This window comes from Cnephaeus nilssonii, assembly GCF_951640355.1.
Source record: "Cnephaeus nilssonii genome assembly, chromosome: 5".
Lineage (NCBI taxonomy): Eukaryota > Metazoa > Chordata > Mammalia > Chiroptera > Vespertilionidae > Cnephaeus > Cnephaeus nilssonii.
The window spans coordinates 103,866,408-103,889,217 of NC_137076.1; the positions used below are offsets into that span (position 1 = coordinate 103,866,408).

Here is a 22,810-nt window from a genome sequence, read left to right on the forward strand (position 1 = left end):
AGCCAACAGACAACGGGGAAATCCATTCGGATTTCTCTGAGTCAGACCAATAGCAAATAGACTTCCACGTTCATGTGCAGCTGTCCATTCGAAGTACAGTGTCCTGTGATGCTGTGAATGTTAGTATTAAAGACAGGATTGCCCTGAGTGGGGAGAGTGACGGCTGGACTTAGGGGGAGGGATTGGCTAAGGGTTGTGGTTCAGAGAGAATTCAAGGTAGAGTTGAAAAGTAAAAGGTGACGTTTTCCAGCTTTTACATTGCATGAAACACTGCTCCTGTGAATGGCTTCACGGTCAAGTACGTCTGAGCAACCAGGTAGAAACTGCTTGCTATTATATAATAGGCTTCGAGAAGCCCTGCAGTAAAGAAACCGTTTATTTCCTAAACGAACATGTCCACGGAACACTGCCTTCAAAGTATTCATTGGCATTTATTCTGGGAAACACACTTTGGAAAGTGCCGAGTGAAGGGGATAGACTTGGGAGATTCCAGGTCTTTTCATGTGAGGGGTTTTGGAGTTAGACTATCTGAGTTCATCCTCAGATTAGCTATGACCATGGGTAAACTTAGTCTTGGACTATCAATTTCCATCCATAAAATGGGTATAAGAATTCCTACCTAGAACTGTTGTGAAGATTAAATAGATATATCTACAGGGTCCCCAGCCAATAGCATGTGCTCAACGAAAGCTTTTCCTTTTTACGGACTTGGGTTTTTGGAAAAGGAAGTATTTCTTGAGGACAATCTTGAACCCAGGAACTAATCGCATCAGGGTGAGATCGTGCTTCGATTAGCACGTGGGAGGGGCACCGTGTGCGGTACGAGAGCTTGCATTGAACCATATGCCACCCACTAGTTCTGGGAGACCTTGACCCAGGCCTTCTTCACGTGTCAAATGCAGGTATCGACTTCACGGAGCACTTTGAGGATGAAGTGCAAGTGTACGCAGTGTGCCCCACAGGCCTGGAACACAGCAAGTGCTCAGGGAATTACGGGGGACGTTGGTAAGAATTGGACAAAGCACCCTCTTTGAACACTCTCGATGCCGCCAGGCAAGGTGCTGAGCCTGGCGGTTCCTCAGCAGGAGCGCTCGGACTACTTCCTCACAATGTGCTTTTTAAAGGGTACAGAGTCCTGCGGATTCAGACTTGGAGGGGTGCAGCCCAGGAGCGGGCTCTTGGACAAGCTCCCTGGCTCATCCTAGGGTCACTAAAATCCGAGAATCACTGGCTGGGAAGCCTGGGCGGCAAGAATGTGAGGACCAGGTGGACACGGAACCGGAGAAGGGATGGACGTTAAGGACCCTGGACTCAGAGGAACAGCCCCACGGTGGGCGCTGGTTCCAAGTGAGACCTGCCGGAGGTGGGGGATGAGCGTCCTCGGAGCATAGGTCAGGCCTGGTTCCTGGCCATGGTCCAGTTCCCATCCCAGGAGGCCCGGTGCCCCCCTACACCTGTCAGGGGCGCCCAGGCTGCTTGTATCCTAATGGCTAAGCACTCCTGGTTTGGACGATTTGGGAGAAAATGCTTCCAAGGGGGACCTGAACCACCTAATGCTTTTCCTCCTCATGGGAACAGAGGTAACACCGCAATGAATGACCACTACCCCTAAGCAAGGTCTGCCAGCGGGCCCCGATCTCTCTGCAATGTTTCCCCCGAGGAGGATGGACATTGTATGTAAACCCCGCTGGCAGTTCTGTTCAGGAGGACTCCGCCGGTCCTACTCTTCTCGCCCTAGGAAGGTGGGTGTCATTTAGTTTAAAGACTTACCTGGAAGCAAGAAGGCTGCACACCGGGGTTGGTTTTGTCTTGGCTCTGCCTCTGGGAAGTCACAGAAGCTCAGGCAATGCCCTCCACCTCCTGGGAGCAGATGACCTGGGCAGTCCCTGCAGACCCCCCCGCCTGCACCACACACACCTGCCCGGCAGGCAACACGAGAGCTTGACTCCCTGGCCATGCCACGTGCTCCAGCTTAGGCGGAGCTAACATGTGGGAGACACAGTTTTCCCTTGGTTTCTGGACAATGCTGTTGGAAGAATCAAGGTGCACCAGGGCCCAGAGAGAGGTCAGCCCTACTTCTGGGCAATGCCCACACAGAAACGCTCACATTCACTTCTATTCTCGGACCTCAAAACTGCAGGCCAAGATGCCAGGGCAAAAGCTATGCACCCGTTCCGCAGCCCAATAAATCCACAGACACGGCATCTTCACAATGAAGCTTGAAACCAGTCAAGCACTATTTTTTTTATTAAAAAAAAAAAGAAAGAAAAAAGTCTAATGGTAAGTATAGTCTATACATGCTACAGCTAATTGTTCACCACCACCCCCCTCACATTATATATCCTCACATATTTTTTTTGTGTTAAAAGGAAACAAAAACCGCCACCAGAATTTGTCCATTTGCCGAGAGGGGACAGGAGTGCTGAGTGTCCAGAGATCGCCAGCATCATCCTGGGAGCGGACACGAGGTGGCGGGCAACAGCGCCGGAGCCCGCTGCTCCTGGAGGGACGCAGGAATGGCCTACTGACGTGGCGGCTCCCTGATGCAGGACACGTGGGCTGTGGCTAAGGTGACCATTGCTCCTCACCACCCCCGGAAGTGAAGGAGGCGCCATGAACAGTGAGATGGGCACAAAGGCATGGGCAGGCACACAGAGGGGTGAGGTATGGACACCCCTGTGGCCTCAGAATTGCTTATTGCTCTCACAAGCCTGGCGGGGCACCTCGAGTCTATAGAAGACCCGAAAAGTGCTGGCTGTGGCCCTGGGTTTGGCTTCTTCCAGGAAAGAGATCGAGCCCCCTTGTCCCTGGCCGGAACTAGGGAGGCCTCCTCCGGAGCACAGGGTAGAAATGGGAAGGAGGATGGAATGTGGAAACATGAGGCGGGGCTCAGGGTAGCGCCAGAAACAGACATCACCCCGCGGAGCCGGAGGGTCGCGGCGGTGGGAAGGGTCCTCAGCAGGTGGCCTCCTGGCTTTAACTGTGCAAAGTCAGAACAGTGTCTACGTTTGGAGCAATTCCTCCAGGCCAGGGGAGGGCGCCCTGCCCCCTCAGGCCTCCGCGTGAGCCAATGACCACTCATTCGGGCCACAACTTGACACTAGGTCATCTTTGGTCTATGGCAGGGTATGGCTGCTTGCAGCAAAAGCCCTGAAGGATGGGCCTGGATAACTCAGGGGGCGCAAGATGGCCCATGGATGGCTAAGGCTGTTCTGTGCCCACTGTCACAGTCCCAGGACAAGGGCAAGACCTCCCAGGAGTAGGTGGACCCAACAGCTGGAGACCTGGCACAATGGAAGGATGAAGGCCACGCCCTGGTCCTGCTCTTTCTTGATGTCCAGTTCCGCTATGTGAGGGTGGGAGCTCTCAAGCTCTCAGTGCTGGTACCTGGTACAGGCTGAGTACACACTAGACGCCCATCCCTAAGGCCTTCCAGACCCTGGGAGAGCCGGCACCTGCCCTTTAATGTGGCCTTTGCTCTCCTCTTCCACCCGGGAATGAAATCTCCCGTGGGCTCAGGAATGTTTTAAGGCCGAGAACGCAGCCTGAGAAACCGTGGCGGAGGCTCACGAAGGCTGGAAGCCTGATGGGGCCCTCGGGTTCCGCAGAAGGCGAGGGTAGTAGAAGCGGTTCCAGCCCTCCCCACGCCTCAACCCGGGACAAGGACATAACCCCACCAAATGGCAAAGACATTTTGAGCGGAAAAATTTCAGCAAAGGCCTATTTCATCAAGTGGTAGCCCTAAAACTCGGATTTTCCAAAGATTTGGTGGCACCACGAGCTGTAGTTTTACCCTAAGATGCGAGATGAAATACAGGAAGTAAGCAGGGGAGGCGGTGTCACTGTCTGCCTTCAGAGGGGCATTGACCTGTGACCCACTGACCTGTAATCGTGGGGCAGGCGGAGGAGAAACTCAAAGTCACAGGGAGGGACCCCCGTTTCCCGGGGGCAGAGGAGGTCCCGGGCGTGGGGAGACAAATCCCGGGATCCCAGTCTCAGCTTGGCCACTGCCGCTATTTGGATGGAGACAGGAATGTGACCTCATGCCCTGAACCCCGATTTTCTCACTACAGACCGGGACTGACCTCACGCACCTCCCAGGGCTATCTCGAGGACCACGCTAAAGGGGGGAGCGTGTCTGAGCCCCGGGGGCCTGCCGGAGCTTGGTGTGGGGGCCATTCCTACAGCCCGAGGCCGATCCCCACGGCAGAAACTCCAGGCGAGCTCTGCATTTGCTCTGTCAATTGCTCACAGGATAGAGGCCACCGTCCTGGATGGTGTGAACCTAAGTCCACAGTCAAGGACAGCTAGGGAGAGCCACTGCCACCAAGACCCCCACTTCCAGGTGCCAGGGGAAGTGTCCGCCCCTGGGGCAAAAGATGCTGAGAGAGGGGGCCTCAGGGCACAAGTGTATCCTGAGGAAAGAACAGTGAACTAGAGGAATGTGGCTTCAGTACCTTCAGTTCCCATCAGAATAATAACAATAACAACAATAACAATAATAATAATAAAGGCAAGTTCTTTCATTTGCAGAAAAACTTTCTGCCCAGAGAAAGAACGAGTCCCTCCCCACCCGGCTGATCCCCCGGAGGAGGGTAATGAGGTCAAAGACAAGCACCTTCAGTGGAATCAGCAAACGGAAAGCGAAGCTCCTACACCCAGGCAGGGGGCAGCGCGCAGCCTGGCTGCCCAGCGCCTGGCGCGGTAGGAACTCAGGCAGAACTTGAAAAGGTCCATGAAAGTGAATCAGGAAAAAAAAAAATTTAGAGTTCTGTCTTGAAATGTAGTCAAATCCTGCATAACAGCCTCATCACAGGGGTGTAGACCAAAGTGGATCAAACACTCAGGAAAACATGCTACGGGGCCTCCTCCCAAGTGTGGGGACCGGGAAGAGTGGGCAGCCCTCTTCCAGCCGCCTCCCTTCTCCCCCCAGGGGCCAGGGGGCGAGCAGGGGCAGCGAGGAGTACCTCGGGGCCCTGCCCCCGGGTTTGCGGGGATGGGACTTACAGGCGGACTGAAGGGACGAGATGGTCTGGGGTCTGAGGAGGCTCCTTCTCCCGCAGACTCAGCCAGAGCCCAGGTGGTGGTGGTGGTGGTGGTGGGGCGCCCTTTGGCACTGCAGGTGGACAGCGAGCACCCCCAGGAAGCTGGCTTTGTGGTTCCAAAGGCATGGCAGCCAATGAACACCGACTCGGAGCCTCTGGGGCAGGACAGGGCCTCGTCCTCTCCTGCAGGGTGGGGGTGGGGGTGGGGTGGGGAGGATACTGCTCTCTCACCCCCAGGCAGCCCGGCCCACAGGCAGGAGCTCTGGGCCAGGAGCTGGAAACCCTGGGTCCTGGTTCTAGTCCCGTATGTGGCCGTGACTCCATGTGAACCAAACCATCAAAATGGGTGGGAGGGCTGCCCTGGGTTCCTCCCAGTGAGACAGACAGGGAGCGTGCGGTGGGGGAAGGGAGGGGAAGGAACTTTGAGAGCCAGAGAGGAGTGAGAAGCAGCAGCAGAGAGCGACAGGAGGCGCTGCCCGGCCCTTGGGTCCCTGTCATCTGAGGGGGCCACTGCTTGCTATGCTCAGCCTGATGGAGAACCAGCTGCTGGTCTCTGAGCCACCTGGGCCCCTCCAGGCTGGCATGGGAGACCACCCCAGCTCCCTCTGCTCCATACGCTCTCTCCCTCCGGGACACCAGCTCGGGAGCAAAGAGCAGGGCTCCGGCACCCGAGGCTCTCCCTCCCCCTGCCTGGATTCAAGGCCTCTTCCCCCTCTTCCTAGCTAATGTGCCTCGGGCACACTGCGCCCAAGTTTCCTCATCTGTAAAACGGGTATAATATTACAAGAGAGGGTTGCTGTGAGGGTTAAACACGAATGCAAAGTGCCGCGTACAGTTTGGCACCGACTAGCTACTCAGCAAAGGGGCGCTCAGCACGGAGCATGGCTTGTTAATGGTCCTCTTCTTTCCAACAAACGTGGAGATTCTCGGTCTAAGTGGACAGAAGCGACGTGCCCCAGGGCGGGGCGGGGATCGTCCGGAGGCTGGCACTTGCTCCAGGCTGGACCCGCCCCTTTAGGACGGATCAGGTTCAAAGACAGAAGCTGGGAGGCCCACTCCCTCGTGGGGCAGTTGCATCTGGTCAAACCTGAGAGGCCCAGGGGCCTGAGGCCTCGGACAGAAGGACAGCCCCCCGGGATTGGCCACGGAGCCCCCTTCTGTAGAGTGAAGTCCTTTCTGGTACCGGGCATCTGGGAAACGGGGTGAATCAAGTCACTGGGCTTTTCGACATGGAGCAAGCTGTCACGGGCTGCGGGCTGCCAGCGACTGCCCCTCACTGCGCCGGGTCCAAGCAGCGGGAAATCCTTCTGCAGGTTCTCCCCGCGGCGGGTCCCGGTCCCGGAGGCCTGGAGGGTCACGGTCCGGCTGCCGGGCGGGCAGGGAAGTGCGGGCAGGGAAGTGCGTGGCGATGCCACTGGCCTTAAGGCAGGGATACCGAGGGGAGAGAAAGCAAGGGCGTGGCCGCGGCGCCCCCAGGGCTGGCTCCACCCACGGGAGGGAGGAAACCACAGCCCCCCAGAGCCTGCCTTCCTTGGAAGCCGCGTGGAGGATGATAAATTAAGAGGCATATTAAATACGTGGGTGAAACCAGGGGGGCACGCGGGGCCTCCACACGGGGAGGCGGGAGGCTAGGGCTTCTTGCGGAGATAGTTGGAGGGAATCCAGCCTTCCCAGGAGGGCGCCCCGCTGAGGACCTGGCAGAACCACCAGCCGCTGCTGTTCTTCTCCCGGACCTCGAACACCGTCCCCTCCTGGAAGCTGCTGGTGTCTTCGTCCCCTTCGAAGTTGGCCATGGCCACGTACAGGTCCTTCGGGCTGTCGGCGCCGGGGCAGGGGGCCGCGGCCGCCTTCTCCCTGTTCTCTCCCATCTTGCCCGCCATCCGTGGGCCCAGCCCGCCTCTCCCTCGGAGGTCTTCCAGGCCCCCCGAGGAGTTGGCCAGAAAAGGCTTGGCTTTCGGAGGGACCAGCAGGGCCCGGCCGGGGGCAGGAGCTGCCCTGCCCTCGCTGGCCTCTCGCTGCGGCCCCATGGGCTCCGGGAGGGGCCTGGGTGAGGAGGAGGTTTTCTTGGGGGGAGGCGGTCGGCGGGGCGGGATCACGGGTCTCTGCTGGGGAGCCTCTTGGGGAGCCTCTCGGAGAGGCGCGGGCACGTTCTTAGGCGCAGGATCCGTGGTCTTGGCTGGCTTCGGAGGGGGTCTGCAGGGGATCTCCTTGGGGCTGAGCCCGTCCTGTTTGCCCGTCCTGTCCGGAGCGCGACCAGGCCCCTCCCCCGGGAGGAAGCTGCGGCTGAAGGCCGCGTCTTGGCCCCCAACAGCCTGGAGGCTGCTCTCTCCGTCCGGCAAGGGCTTCTCGTGGGGCTTGGCGGGCCTGAGCTTGCTCCTGAGGTTGCAGATGTCCACCTGCTCTTCGCCCTGAGGTGCCTCGATCCTGGGGGAGGAAGCTGGTTTTGGCCTCACCTGAGGTTTGGACTTCAGGAAGGGGTTCTGGGGTATGGCTTCCGGCTTCTCCTCCGGCGGGTCGGCTTTGGATTTGGAGATGGGCCGGAGGTTGGGCTTCTTCACTTCCTTGGCCAGTACTTTATGGCCACACTCCAGCCCCATCTCATTTTTCAGCTGGAATACCTTGCTTTTGTCAGGTTTGGGCTCTGGCTTCTTGCCGTCCCGGGTCGGGGGGCTGTGTTTAGCTGGAATCATTGGCAAAATCACGCCCGGAGGCTTGGGCGAGGAGCCCCTGAGCTGCTCCAGCCTCTGCCGCTCGCGCTCCTGCAGCTCCCCTTCCGACTTGATGATGGATTCTTTCCGGGGAGGGAGGCTGGGCTTCTCCTCCTGGAGGAGGTCGGAGATCTCCTCGTAGCCTGTGCACGGCACGTCGGGAGGCGCCCTTCTCAGGACCTCCTTACCGCCCTTCCAGTCTCTGGACCTCGGCATCCCAGAGTCCACGGCACCGAGCGGCGCATCGGGCAGGGGCCGAGAGGGGCCGCCGGCTTCACCGCCCGTGCTGGTCTCCATCGCTGCGTCCCCCAGCCGGAGCTGGGCCATCTCACTGGGCAAGGGAGCCAGGAAGTTGGGCCTCGAGGCACTGCTGGTCTTCTTGTACTTGTCAATGAAGGTTGCTGGGGCCCACCCTTCCTTATCTTCAATCTGAATGTACCACCAGCCACTCAGGTTCTTCTCGATCACCTGGGCGGGAGGAAGAGGAGAGCACTTAGTAGGTGTGGTTCCTGAGCCAGTGGACCAGGGCGGTGTCCCTCCCCCTGCCTGGCGGGAGGAAGAGGAGAGCACTTAGTAGGTGTGGTTCCCGAGCCAGTGGACCAGGGCGGTGTCCCTCCCCCTGCCTGGCGGGAGGAAGAGGAGAGCACTTAGTAGGTGTGGTTCCAGAGCCAGTGGACCAGGGCGGTGTCGGAGACCTACGTGCACCTGAGTCCCGGAAGCGGGGATGGGCTCTCAGCAGGTTCCCAGACAACATCTATGGTGGATAGCAGCCTATGGAGACTACCGTGTGTCAGCAACATCTCCCATGCGGGTGGGTTCCAGTCTAACTCTGAATTTCCCCAGAAGCAGTCCCTGACCCATGGACATGGGCACAGGCGCTTAGTTTGGGCGATGACCTCAGGAAGTCACAGGTGAGGAAACAGGGAACGTGAGGGCCTATTACGAACAGGTTTTGCTCTGGGCCACCGGGGCTTCATCCACCAGGGACCCTCCGAGAGACCATGCAGAATCAGACCTCCCCATGGGGGATGGGGACAGTTACCCCGGGACTCACAGTCCTTTCCCCCAGGGGTTAACTCCCCTCTCTGCGGGTGGTGCTACATGGGAGGTAGGAAGCTGTCAGCTGCAGGGACCTGGATGCAGCTGCAAGTCAACTCAGGTGGTTGGGACGCAGGACGGGCCCCCCGTGGTGTCTGCTACAGTTCTAAAGTTCAAGGTGAAATGCATAGGCAGCCCCAAGGAGCCCTGGTCACTGCTCCTTTGGCTGAGCACAGATACAGTGGCTGACGGGTGATCACGGCCATGCTGCATGAGAAATGTGTATCCTTAGATGTGGGCACCTCACTCAGCTCACGGGTACACAGAGGGGAACTGGTGATGAAGGAGGCAAACACACTTTCATCTCACCGCCTTCCCCCTCTGGGATACACACTCACTGAGGGGAACGGTGGGTGGAACCCCCTCCGTATTTAAGATCTTCTGTTCAGTCCCATGGACCTAAATTGACACGGGCGAAAGGTACCCCATGCTGATTGCTAGGAGCGGAGTTGGATCTGCCCAAAACTCATGTCGAAGCCCCGGACCTTAGAATGTGACTCTACTTGGAGAGCGAACCTTTAAAAGGTAATTAAGTTAAATGGGGTCATTAGGGTGGGCCCTAGTCCCATACGACTGGTGTCCTTAGAACAAGAGATTAGGACACAGGAGAACATACAGAAGGAGGGACAAGCATGTGAGGACACGGTGAGAAGAGGGCCCCTGGCAGCGAAGGGGAGAAGCCCCAAGAGAAACCAGCCCTGCGGACACTGTGACCTTGGACTTCCAGCCTCCAGAACCGTGCGAAAATAAATCCGTTGTTTAAACCAGCGGTCGCCAACCTTCCGGACCTCACGGACCACCAGGGGTCCGCGGACCACCGGTTGGCGACCGCCGGTTTAAACCACCCCGACAGTGGTCTTCTGTGATGGCAGCCCAAGCTAATGAATACCCGGTTCTCTGGCAGGCTCTGTGCATGCCATCTGACTCATGCTCACAACTGCCCCACGAGATGGGGTTACGATCCCATTTCACAGATGCAGAACTGAGCCTCAGGAGAGCTGAGGACTCGCAGAGGGTCAAGAGAGCCCACAGTGGAGGCGGGAGTTCCAGGCAGGCTGAGCCTTTCCCACTATCTGGCCCTGTCCCGGAAAGGGGACCCTGCCTGGGAGGAGCTGTGCCTGGGGTAATAAAATGCGGGCAAAGCGGGCGGCGGGCATAGTCTGCTGCTGCACGCTGCGCCGAGCTCCGAGAGGGGGCAGAGGCTGGGCTCCGGGGCCTGCAGTCCTGGGTTCTAGTTCTGGCTTCACCACTTACTGACCAAATGGCCCTGCACAAACCACATTCCTGAGGTTCCACACCACGCAAAACAGATAATGGTAAGAACAATGACACCCACCGCAGGTTTTCACGATGGCCACATAAGCTAATGCATACAGCAGGTGGCTGGTGCTGAAAGGTAAACGTTACCTGTTATTAAATTACAGGAGGGATTACTGAGAGAGCAGGGTGCACGTGACAGGCATATACTTAAGTCCCATTGGACGCTCTCCAGAAAAGGGCGCTGATAAATGTGAGCCCTTCACCTGAGGGTGACTGGCATCTTTCCAACACTTGGTAGCTATGGTAACAATTAAAGGCGATTTTGGGCATACAAGTCATTGCGGGTGCATCCGTGAATTCAACAATCGTTCATACTAAGAATAATCAAAATGAAATACATCAGTGAGGATTTGCTAAGCTTACACTCTATACAAAGTACTATTGTGAAAGCGCTAAACATTTGTGTTCTTAATTATGGCTTGTGGGAGTTTTCACTTCCTAGAGAGAAGCTCAGAGCTATTATGAATAAAAGCAAATTCAAAATCAAAAGAATGAGGAGGAAAGAGAAGAGCCTGGTCTTCAAAACCAAAGACACCCAGGTTCAAATCCCCGCTTCACTACTTACTAGCTATGTACCCATGAGCAATGTACCTAGCCTCTCTTTGTCTCAGGTACATCTGTAAAATGGGCTGAAGATACTGACTTCTCTCGGAACTTCTGTGAAGATCAGTATGTAACGACCTGGCACAGAGAGGTGCCTGTATCATCATCATTACACACGTTAGGAAGAAACGTAGACCAGGCAAGGAGGTAGGAGCGCCTGGTCGCTCCACTGCTACCACAGTGTGGTTCTACTCATGAATTCTGAAGGCTAATGCGATACCGAAATGAACCAGGAAGCAAACGAGAGAAGAGGAAAACAGAGGATGTAGAATCTATCATAAGAAAAAAAAAACAAACTTGGTTAAGCCCAAAACTTTATATGATGTTATTAACCAATGTTACTACAATGAATTAAAAAGAAAGAGAAAAAGAATCACAGGTAGGACACCAGGTTCACTCACCTCGACCTTGAGGCCCGCCTGGAAGCTGATGCCATCAGGGATGGTTGTCTGGAACTCGGCAATGGTGTAATACTCTTCCTCCACTTGGGGTGGGATGGGAGGCTTGGGCAGGTTGAGACCCCGAGGCTGGTAGGATGAAACACAGTGCTAAGTCCCATGAAGCCCATCACCAGGGCGCTGAAGGAGGGGAGATGCTGTGTGTGTGTGGGTGTGCGCACGCTAAGGGACTCGGGCACACAATCATCCTCGAGGGGGCGCTGGTGGACCCACGGACCAAACAAAGAGGACCACTCCGATCATCATCTCCTAGATGGGCCACTGGCCCTTCGGCTTGAGAGCAACGAGAAGAAACATTGGCCAACAATCATGAAAATGTGAGGCAAGGCACTATTCCCTGAACTGAAGAGGCAGCGAGGGTGGTGGAAAGAACACAGGTTTGCAGATCAGACCCATCTGGGTTAGAATCTAATCCTGATTCTGTGTGTGACGGGGGACAAACCACACGCCCTCTGGAGCCTCAGTCTCATCTCCTGTGGAATGGAGATGATATCAGGGTCAACCTGGTGGGGCCACTGTCACCATCCCACAAGTGAATGGAGTGGAGTGCCCAGCGCACTGCATGGCACCCACCAGGTGCTCACTAAGTGGCAGACTTGAAAAAAGGATGGCCCGTTTTTCAATGTATTGGTTAGAAAGATACCTAAAGAATTAAAAAAAAATGTATGCAAGTCAAACATTAGAATGGCACCACAAATGATATTTGTGTCTCATCGCAGTTCCGGTCTCAAGTGACCTTGTTTGAGGAGACGGGTAAGACAAAGGGAGGTGGGCTCAGGAAGCAGAGGGCACATCCTGAGGCCTGTCACAAAGCCACGGGCAACCTGTCTTTCCACCCGTCGAGGGCACGTGCCACCTGCCCAGCCTGCTTCTCGAGGCCGCTGTGTGCACAGGAAGAAAGCATCTTGGGAAAGGGCGAGGTACGTGTGAGGGGCTAGTTCCAGGTCAGGGACTGTTTCCCCAGAAGCAAGGGGCCACTTACTATGGTCATATCCCGGCGAGGAGGGGGTCTCTGCCTCATCTTGGGCGATCCTATAAAGAGAGGAGATCTTATTTCACACACGTGCAGAATTCTACAGACAAAACTCCCGAGGGGGACACCAGGGAAGATCTGTTCCGTCCTACACAAGATAAGGCATAACGGTCTGCACCGGCGTTAGGGAGCCGCCTTGACCCTTCCCGTGAGAAGAGCTGGATTCGGAAGGGGCTCAGGACAGCCGTGTGCTGGAGCACTGGGAAGCTTTATAGGAAGGGCAAACGTGTAGGCTTCTGAATAACGCAGAGGCGGGCTGCAACAAGCTATATGACTCCCTGAGCCTCAGGACCCTCACCTGCCGAAGGGGAATAACGCCTACCTCCCAGGGGCAGTGGTGGGGGCTAAAGTAAACAGTACGTGTGAGGCTCCTGGCACATGGCAGACATGCCATACATGTTACTGCCCCTGGCTTTGTGCTCCAGAACCGTGGTCGGCAAACTGCGGCTCGCGAGCCACAGGTGGCTCTTTGGCCCCTTGAGTGTGGCTCTTCCACAAAATACCACGGCCTGGGCGAGTCTATTTTGGAGAAGTGGCATTAGAAGAAGTTTAAAAAAATTGGCTCTCAAAAGAAATTTTAATCGTCGTACTGTTGATATTTGGCTCCGTTGACTAATGAGTTTGCCGACCACTGACCTAGAACAAACCCACTTTAAACATGTAAACAGAACCAAACCAACTCAGGCTGAGGACTTCAGGAATTTTTACTCTGGAGTTGGTGTTGCCCTCCCTCTGGGCCTCAGGGTCAGGAAGAGGGTGACTTTGCAGTGGTCCAAGGCTCCTGGCTAAAGGCAGAATATTGAGAAAGGCACCTCATGCGTTGCCAGAGCTGGTTTAGCACGGGTCTACACAGAGGCGTAGTTTGACAGGTGGGTTGTGGAGATGACTGCTCATCTCTTAAATAACCATCTCCTCTGCCTTCTCTTAGAATAAACAGCAAGAGTTTTAGCCAGACACTTAGCTGACTATATAAAGACTACATTTCCCAGACTCCCTTGCAGCTAGGTATTGCCATGGGACTGAGTTCTGGTCAATAGAATGTGAGAGAATGGGAATAAGGCAGCTTCTGAGTCAAGTCTGCCACTTCTCTCTGCCTCTTTTTCACTGGTTGGACTAGTGGTGAACCATCCTAGACTAGAGGGATGAGGGCAACACACAATAGATGCAGTGTAATAAGATTCTTGACTTCACGCAGTTGTTATAGCAGCCCGTGACGTATATCTGAACTCTTTTTCAAGAAATAAATAAACATCCCCCCCCAAAAGAAAGAATAAAAAATATTTTTAAAAAAGAAACAAACATCTAGCCGAAACCGGTTTGGCTCAGTGGATAGAGCGTTGGTCTGAGGACTGAAAGGTCCCAGGTTCGATTCCGGTCAAGGGCATGTACATTGGTTGCGGGCACATCCCCGGTGTGGGGTGTGCAGGAGGCAGCTGGTCGATGTTTCTCTCTCATCGATGTTTCTCGCTCTCTATCCCTCTCCCTTCCTCTCTGTGGAAAATCAATAAAATATATTTTAAAAAAAGAAAAAAAAGAAACAAACATCTAAATTATTTGAGCCACTGTTACAGGGTGTATGTGGGTGGTGGGGGGTGTCTTTGTTTAAGCACCTGAACCAATCTCAACACGAGGTTTCAGGTTTCCATTTGCTCCTCTAGGTTCATGGGAATCCTCCTGTGCTCTTGGCCATGAAAGAACAGAATCACAGAAACTAGGTGCCGGACAGAACCCCTGCCATGGCTTGCCAGTGCTTTCTCAGAGCGGGGAAGCAGAGAATGTGAAACTCAAGAAGCTCTTGGACTAAAAGAGCCACTATAAACAGCTGGAGAAGCCCAGCCAGGGACAAGTGACTTCATCTCTACAACTAATTTCTGCTCTGGACACCCAGACAGAGCCTCGTGCGTGCGGAGGGAGTCCTAGGGATGCGGCAGACAGGAATGAGCCCTGGTCTCGGGCGTGCTGGGAATATTAAACGGTAAACTATACATGGGGAGGCTTCGGAGAGCAAGATGGATAAAGAAATGTTGTTGGAGTGAACCCAACTTAAAAGGGCCAGCTTTTTCTTCCTCTAGCTCAGAAATGGGGCTGTGTAGAGAGGGCACTGGTGCGGAGCCAGGTGGGCCTGGGTTCAAGTCCCAGCCCCACTGTTTACTAGCTGGGGGGGGGGGGGGGCTTGGACAAACCACTTCATTTCTCTGTTTTCTAATCTGTAAAATAAAAGCTAGTGCCCGGCTGGTGTTGCTCAGTGGTTGAGCGTCCGTTGACCCATGAACCAGGAGGTCACGGTTCAATTCCCGGTCAGGGCACAGATCCAGGTTGCAGGCTCGATTCCCAGTAGGGGGCATGCAAGACGAAACCAATCAATAATTCTCTCATGTTTCTCTTTCTCTCCCCCTCTCCCTTCCTCTCTCTGAAATCAATAAAAATATATTTAAAGAATTATTTAAAAATTAAAGTAGGAAGCCCCTCAGAGGTGGTTATGCGGAGTCCATGAGAATGATGGTAAGATCCCGGGCACACAGTAGGGGCTTGAGAAACAGTAGCTATCCCGACCATCGTGAGACAGTGGGGAAATAGGATCTGGAGCAGGAAACCAGTTTTCTCCACTCAGGTTCTGCACCTTGCTGGCGGAATGATCTGGAACAAGTTACCTGGGGTTTCTGAGCCTCTGCTTTCTTATCTACAGGAGGAGGGACAGTGCATGAGGAGCAGCGAGCCCAGAGCCTCGTCCCCCAGTCCCCCAGCCTCCGGGACCCGGTGGGTGTCACTCACTCTGCTTGACGTCGCCGTCTGGCAGCGGGCGGCCTTCAAAGCGGCCGTCCCTCTGGTTGCTGAGCGGCTCCTTCTCCCTGCCCACGGAGTTCGGCGGCCGGGAAACTCCATCCAGGTCCAGGACGCCCGTGTGGGCAGGTGAGCCGGGGCCCAGCTTCAGGGAGAAGGGCTCCCCGCTGCTCTTCTTTAGGTACGAGGCTGGGGCCCAGCCCTCTTTGCCCTGGTACCTGGGAGGAGGAGGGAGGATGCTGGTCAGGTTGCTCTGCCAGGCCCACGGGAAGCAGCCACACGCCTACTGTGAATCACATTTCCGGGCCCAGATGGCAGGGACGAAGGGTCGCAAGTGCCCAGGGCCAGAGGCTGGCACACTGCTTGCTGCCTCCTGGCAAAGCCTAAGCCCTCAGAGCTCGGCATTCAAGACCTTTCCAACTTGGCCTCTGCGTGCCTCCCAGCAACCCCCGTGTCCCACCCACCCTACTCGGCCTGCAGCCTCCCAAACGCGCTTTCAACTCCCATGCCCCCCCGTGCCCCCCCGTTCTTGGGAGACCCTCAGCCTGCAAAGCCCCTTCCCCCGCCCCTCCCTGCTTCTCTTTCCCAGCTCTGCTTAACACCATGTCCTCTCTCAAGCCTTCCCTGAGCCTCACGGAGAACGAAGCCCTCCCTCCATGGTGCCCAGTGGCCTGCACATGCCACAGTTCCAATGCCTGTAACACAACTGCACTCGGCCTGCCTCCCAGTTAGAACGCAAGGTCTGGGCAGGCCATGTTGGCTCCATCTCTGTGTGCCCAGGGTCTGAGTGCCAGTGAGGTGAATCAATAAAAGGGAAAACTGCCAATGGGCTTGGCAAGGGGAAGTGGCCTCCACTAACGTGGCTGTCCCCTCACAGCCATCGCTGCAGTGACAACAATAACGATAATGATAACTGGCACTCAGAGGGCCCTTGCTGTCCTGTTCTGTGTACTTCGGAGCTGTTGATGGATCTCATCCACCCGATGCCGGGAGGTGGCCGGCAGGCTCTCAGACCTAGGCGGCTGGCACCTGGCTGTGCCCCTAACCTCCATGCTCTGCTGCCTCTTCCCCGGCGGCTCCGGCTCCGGGCACAGGGAGGGCGGGGCTCTGTTCCCGCTGGTTACACACGCATTCCTGCATTCCGATGGGGATGAAGCAAGTGGGGGCTGGTTCCTGGTCACCAGGGGTCAGCCGGGTGTCACTGGACTGCGGCGTGACCGAGACCCGGACAGACCAGCTCACTGAATTCTCTTTAGAATCACGTAATTCTCTGCGTGGAACTCAGTTTAATGGCATGACCCACGGGGTTGGTCTGCATCCCAGGTGTCCTAGAGCCGCTCACACTGCTTGTGATGGTCGCCTGTGCCCGTCTCTTCTGAACTCCATGTTCAGTGACATCACACTGGTGCTTGAAATTGACCACGGTGGGAGTATTTGTACCATGGACATTAGCACGCAACTCCAGAGCATTTTCCCCTTGGAGAGCCAATGGTTAAACATCTACCTGCACGCGCTGGTCTGGTCAGTGGAAATTAGGTGCCCACACCTTTGGGGGAATTAACACACCTAACTGACCAGCAATGACAGATGATAGGGCCAAGTATCTTATTAAGAATTACTGTAAAAAAGAAAAAAATAATTACAGTAAGGCCCTAGTCAGTTTGGCTCAGCGGGTAGTGTGTCAGCCTGCGGACTGAAGGTCCCAGGTTCGATTCTGGTCAAGGGTACGCACCTCGGTTGGCCCTGGTCGGAGTGCATGCAGGAGGCAACCAATTGATGTGTCTCTCTCACATGGGTGTTTCTCTCTGTCTCTCCCTCTCCCTTCCAATCTCTCTAAAAAATCGACGAAAGAATATCCTCGAGTGAGGATTAACAACAACAACAACAACATTACTGAAAGAACTAAGCAGAACTGTGTTTCAGTGAAAAAAGGTCCTTGATAACTGAAAGCACATTTCTTTATAAGGAGATAGAAATCTGCAGAGTTTGGTGTCCGCCAATTTTAAAATACCCACCCTCTGCGCAGGAATAAATCTTGTCTGAGCTGGAAAATGTCAGCTACATACCATCCTCGCCCTCAGCAGGAGGCAGGCCATTTGAGGGCACGAAGCCCCAAGCAGAGAGGCAGCACACGCCGTGGCGCGTGGGCTCTGGGGAGAGGGAGGCACGGGTTCGAATCCTGACTCTGTCCCTTTCTAGCTCCGGTGGAACCTTCAGATGGCCGCAGCCCTCGCTGGCATCACGCTGCCGCCTCAGGAGGGACCCGGAGCCAAGGACGCCATCCCTGAGTCCCAGAGCCACCAGGTTTCAGGACGATGTGTCGTGCGATACGATCGCATATACGCTCAAGATGTTATGTACCGCTGCCATTACTCCTCCACAGACCTAATTTCCGGGGTTCCCCTTCCTCAGGAAGCCCCTGTGCGGTGCTCCCCCGCTCCCCCGTGCGCCTCTCCAGCACCCTGTGCGCCACTCTGGCCTGCGACTATGGATGCGTCTGTCCCCTGCGCCTGCCGGTGTGAAGCAGTGTCGTTCTCCCTGCCGACTCCCCAACGCCCAGGACGGCGCTTGGTGTGTGTCGTGGAATGAATGTATCAAGTGCCACACGCTCAGCCCCACATGAGCAGCCCTCATGTCCCGCCCCACAGCACAGCACGGATGCTGGGTCACAGGGACCCCAGGCTTCCTCTCTCGCCCACATTTCCTGCAGTCACAGCCTGGTTACTGGGGTGAGCAAGGAGGGGGCTCCCAGGACTCATTGCTGAACCTGGGAACGGAACCAGGCAGACCAGCACGAGCTGGCCGCTCTCCCTGCTCGTGGGTTCTGACGTGGTCACACCGGCGAAGGTGCTGGGCCGACGTGTTTGAAATGCCTCCCCCCGCCCCCTCCCCTGCCCCCGGACTCAGAGACGAGGGCTAACGATCGGCTCTAGGATGAGTTTCTGTCTGTGTGGGGTTATGCGCTGTACTGGCCGCAGGACGGGGCTGAGGTGGGAAACCCCCCACACGGCGGCTCAGCCTCCAGGGACTTGCGAAGAGGAACATCTGGAGGTGGAGACCAGTCTTGCTCAATAGGGTGATTGCTATCTGCGGTTCGTGGTATTTGGAGGAGGTTTTTGCTGATGATGGATTTTTAGAGAAGGATCTGAGGAGGGAGGGGAGCCAAATAGCGCAGAGGAGAAACATCCTCTCAGGCCTCAGGCCAAAACCTCACCCCATCTGCCCTGGCTTCCAGACCTCGGTGCAGCTGGAGCCCACGTGACCTGAAGCCCACCCAGCCGCCGCGGGTACCTGATCTTCCACCAGCCTTCCAGGTTTTTCTGAATGACCTCCACCACGGCCCCTCTCTCCAGGTTCATTTCATCCTGGTCACGCGCCGTGTACGGGTAGATGACCGAGTACTTCTCCTCTGCGGGGACAAAGGGGTAACGGGGTAAGTCAAGGACACGAAGGTCCCGGGACACTGATGGTCAAGGCTGTGATCCGTGAGATGTCCTTGCCCATCAGAGGGACAGATTTCCTCCCGAGGTTCCTGTGCACCCCCCAGGCCCTCACGTAGCCCCCGATGACCCTGCACATGCAGCAACAGGACCCAGGACCCAGGGCAGGTCCCAATCCCTTAGCGTCACACATTCACACATTCCTCTCGCCTTCTTCAAATCTGTGCTTCAAGGTCACCTCCCATGACCTTGCCTCATGCAATATTCAGTCCCACTGCATTCTCTTCCCTCTTACCCAGGTTTGTTTCCCCCCCACACAAGGAATTCCGTCCTAACACACCATAAACTTATTCTTTCTTGTGTTTTGGGTCTGTCTGCCCTGCTAGTATACGCATGCCCTTGAAGGCAGCGATCCGTGTGTCTGTCTTGCTCATTCCTCTGTCTCCAACACGGAGTCTGACACCAGGAATGCTTAGTACCTGGTGAGTGAGTGAACGGGTCCCGGAGGCCTGGCGGGAGCCACCTGCTCACGTCAGAGGGGGTTAAACCGCCAGTTCTCGCCGCGAAGGGTCAGGGGTGAGCCGCTCTGGCAGCTCCCGATCTCAGGCTGAAATCGCTACCAAGCAGACGGCTGGTCATTTTCATTACGAGGCTGGGAACTGATCTTCATTTCCCATCGAGGACGCTCAGCCTCTGGAACCGACCATGCCTGACGTTCCATTTCACTTTTTAAATTAACGTTTTTATTAAGATAAAATTGGCGTCTAACACTATCAGTTTCAGGTGTACATCATGATGATCAGATCTATACCTATAGACATACGTATCTCGCAAAATGACTGCCTGCTTCCATTTTCATTACTATGACAGGGGCGCCTTCCACCCCCCCTCTCTGGTTCCCCGCCCCCTCCCCCCAAGCCAAGGGAACATCCCTGGGGCCCCACCTTCCTCCTGCCTCCTCTAGAGCTGCCTCCAGCCGTGCCCTCCCACCCCTGCTGCAAGGGTGGCTGTTGTCACACTCGGGCAGGCCCTCCAGAGAGCGAGAGAACAGCTTCCTTCCCCAGCACTGCGGCTCCGGCTGCTGAGCCAGACGATGGCTGCTGAGCCAGGCGACAGCTGAGCCCCAGGGGAACCCCGGGGGAGAGGGCTTTCCGGTCTTGGTTACATCCCGGCCCCTGGGGAGTGGCGAGCCAGCTGTGGGCTGGTGGGGATGGTTGGCGTGCGGGCGCTGACTCTGCCTGTGGGAAAACACCGTGGTCTGCCCGGGGCCTGCCCAGCTGGTGCAGAGGGAGGCGGAAGACACACAGGGCGTTTATTTATTTATTGATCTAGCCCACTGACCTGCTCTGTGGGGCTGAGCTGACTCGAGTTGCACATATCCTGTGCGCAGCAGCGTCAGCTGTTCCCCTCGCTCCCGGCGGCTGCGGGTGGGGGCGGGGTAACTGAACCCTGTCTGTGCACAGACGTGCTGCTCGGTCGGGTCCCAGACTCAGTGCAGTTAGTCCTACGGGCCCTGGACTCCAGGGGCCAGCACCCAGAGTGAGCTGGATCACACCAGGGGGTTCTCTAGCACCCAGAGCCTCCGGGGGCCCTAACAACGCTTAAGGTAGACCTTCGAGACTGAATGGTGGCGCCCGATGGCACCGTGGCTGAGCGCCCACCCACCCTTCCTACCCACTCCACCCACAGGGTGTGGGTGAGGCTGACTTCACCACCTCCTGGAGGGAGCGGGGGGCTGTGACCCTGGCCTGGCATCCCCCGACCACCGTGACTGATACAAGGACGGTGTGGGACCCACGTGGGCCAGCGGGCACCCTTCCTGGGATCTGTGCTGAAGGAGAAGCACCTTCCGCAGTGGGTGTCCCTGGAGGGGCCCGGAACGACGCTCGCCGTGAGATAACGGTTCCGGCAAGGTAGAGAGCAGAGCAGAGAGGTGGCGAGAGTGAGTCTCAGGGCCCCAGGATGTTTTCCAGCCCCTGGATCCAGCCATGCCTGAAGCTAGTCCTACCCTGGGCTTTTCAGCGATGAGTCGATACACTTTCCTTTTTGTTTACGCCAGTGTGACGTGCGCTTCTTTTCCTTACCCTCAAATGTGCCCAAGGAAAGGAACAGGCCACCGGCTCGGTATCACAGAAGCCCCCAGACATCATTTCTTAACCCCAGGCTCCCTCCTCCCAAACCTACATGCCAACACACACACACGGCACAGACACGATCCCTTTCTCACATGCAAGCAGGCACAGGCTGCCCAGAGCAGGAGGCGCATGCAGACGCAAGGAACCGGGAAGAAAACTCCGCGGTGGACAACCTTGCCGCCAGCTGATGGCATACAAGTCCCCCAGGGTCCGGCGGCGGCCCATGGGCCGGGGCAAAGACCAGTACCTCCACGAGACTGGACGGGCAGCATGTGGAGGTGAAGGGCAGAAGGCAGAGGTGAGAAGAAAGCACTCCCAGCGTCTCCAGGCAAAAAGGGCACCAAGCGCGCCTTCCCGTTAAAGAGCACTTACTTCAGCGTCGACGCCAAGCCCAGGTGTCGCCCAAGGCCCAAGGCCCTGAGCATTAACCCTGAAGCTGAGCGAAGAGGCACCCAGCAGACATAATGCTAGCCCTGGCGTGATTACAATGAGGCCCTGAGAGAGGTCCTTATGGCAGAGGGAAGAAAAGGTACAAATCCCGGGGAAGCTGTGGTCTCTCTCCCCCCCACTTTCTAGCTGTGTGACCCCAGGCAGGCGTTTCTACCTTTCCGAGCCTGTTTTCTCATCTGTGAAATGGGGATAAGGACCAGCCCCTTCCAGAGGCATGCGGCGTGGCCGTCATGAACTGTTTAGGGGAGCTGAATTTCCACGCGGTGTACCCCTGCCCCCTACCCCGAGCTGATTCCGTAGTGTCCCCAGGTTAGCCTGGTCCCTAGTGCCTCCCGGGCCCGCAAACACAGGCCAACCTGACAGACATTTTAATTTTACTCTGAGGGCTGTGGGCCGTTACACAACTAATCGCAAAGCCACATGTCATTCTTGTTGCTGACCGCTGAGCACAGAAATATGCCGCTTCTTCTCACCCTGGGTTCTGACTAGTATATACTTACCAGGCTTTGCGCTTTCTCAAAAACAGTCAACTAAAGCCCCAAGCGTTCAACGCTTAGGTCAGGCATAGCTGTATGATAACTGGTCCTCGTTTTGTATTACTGGTTGAGGCTCTGGGTCAAGGGCTTTGCAGGTGGATCTCATTTAGTAATAAAAAGGAAAACCTCATGACGTAGACGTCACGTCCGCTTTTGGAAAAGGTGGTTGAGCTGCAGAGGTTAAGTCGCTGGCCCAAGTCCCCTCAGTCAGTAAGTGGGCAGCTGAGGTTCGAATTCCCGTCTGTCTGACCCTCCCATCCTCTGTTTACCAGCTAAGACGCACGCATCCTCTCGCTTTCGAAATGCTTTTGGGGGGAAGGGAGTCAGGGGGCCTCAGCATTTCTGACACGGCAGGAGCCCCGCTTCGGGACGCCCGTGGGCAAAGTTCTCGGGAAATGGAAGCGTGTGTGGGGGTGAGGGGAGGGGGTCAGCCCTAATCCTGACGCCCAGCCAGGGCTGTTCCGCCAGCAGAGAAGGCAGAGCGCTTGGCAGATGGCTTCAGACGGCCTGCAAATGAGCGGGAAGCGGCCCCAGGACCTTGGCCACCAGAATCATTCCAGGGAGGAAAAGTGACCCTGTGGACAGCAACCGGGCTGGGGCCTCCTGGGGTTCCACGGGGGGGTCAGGGCCCAGCTCCCACAGGCCCCCGAGGAAGGGCGGGCTTGCCCACCAACCCCGACCCCATGCCTGGCTTCAAGCCTTCTCGGGGGCAGACGTGAAGAGAAGGTTCTGGGGGCGGCGGCCCCCACGCGGTGACGGCCAGCACAGGGCTCCCCAGCAGGTGCGAGGCTCGAGCTCCCGCTTACCTTCCTCCGGCTCCAGGGAAAACTCATCCTGCCCGCCGTCCTGCCCTTCGAGGCAGGTTGCGGGCACCCAGCCTTGCTCTTCCGCGGTGCTGACGAACCACCAACCTGGGAACACAAGCGCAGACGGATGTAAGCGGGTCAGGTGTGAGGTGTGGGCGTCGGTCGGAGTAGGGTGACACATCCAGGCACTGTGTGCGTCACCCTCAGGCTAAGGCTCACAGGCACCCTCTTATTGGTGGACACAGCTAGCCGTGCCCTGTCAACTGACTGCTGCGGAGGGGCCGGGGAGGGCAAGGGCGTCCTGAATGGCGAGGGTCATTCACTAAGGTGCGCCCGGTACGATTCACTGTACTTGCATCGTCTTTTACCATCTTCACGCGATCGTCCTCACTGCACA

General features: G+C 56.5%; 1 protein-coding gene across 2 annotated transcripts in view; it reads right to left on the bottom strand.

Annotated features, from left to right (window-relative positions):
- Positions 1-1,977: 1,977 nt before the first annotated feature.
- Positions 1,978-22,810, bottom strand: part of SH3PXD2B (SH3 and PX domains 2B) — a 92,144-nt gene continuing 71,311 nt past the window's right edge. For both annotated transcript variants that reach the window (XM_079771946.1, XM_079771947.1), the window contains 6 exons: positions 22,414-22,518; positions 18,338-18,455; positions 15,038-15,264; positions 12,215-12,264; positions 11,176-11,301; positions 1,978-8,221 (listed from right to left, as the gene is read on the bottom strand). In XM_079771946.1, coding sequence (XP_079628072.1) covers positions 6,674-8,221; positions 11,176-11,301; positions 12,215-12,264; positions 15,038-15,264; positions 18,338-18,455; positions 22,414-22,518 — 2,174 coding nt within the window. In that variant the 3' untranslated portion in view covers positions 1,978-6,673. The remainder of the gene's footprint in view (positions 8,222-11,175; positions 11,302-12,214; positions 12,265-15,037; positions 15,265-18,337; positions 18,456-22,413; positions 22,519-22,810) is intronic.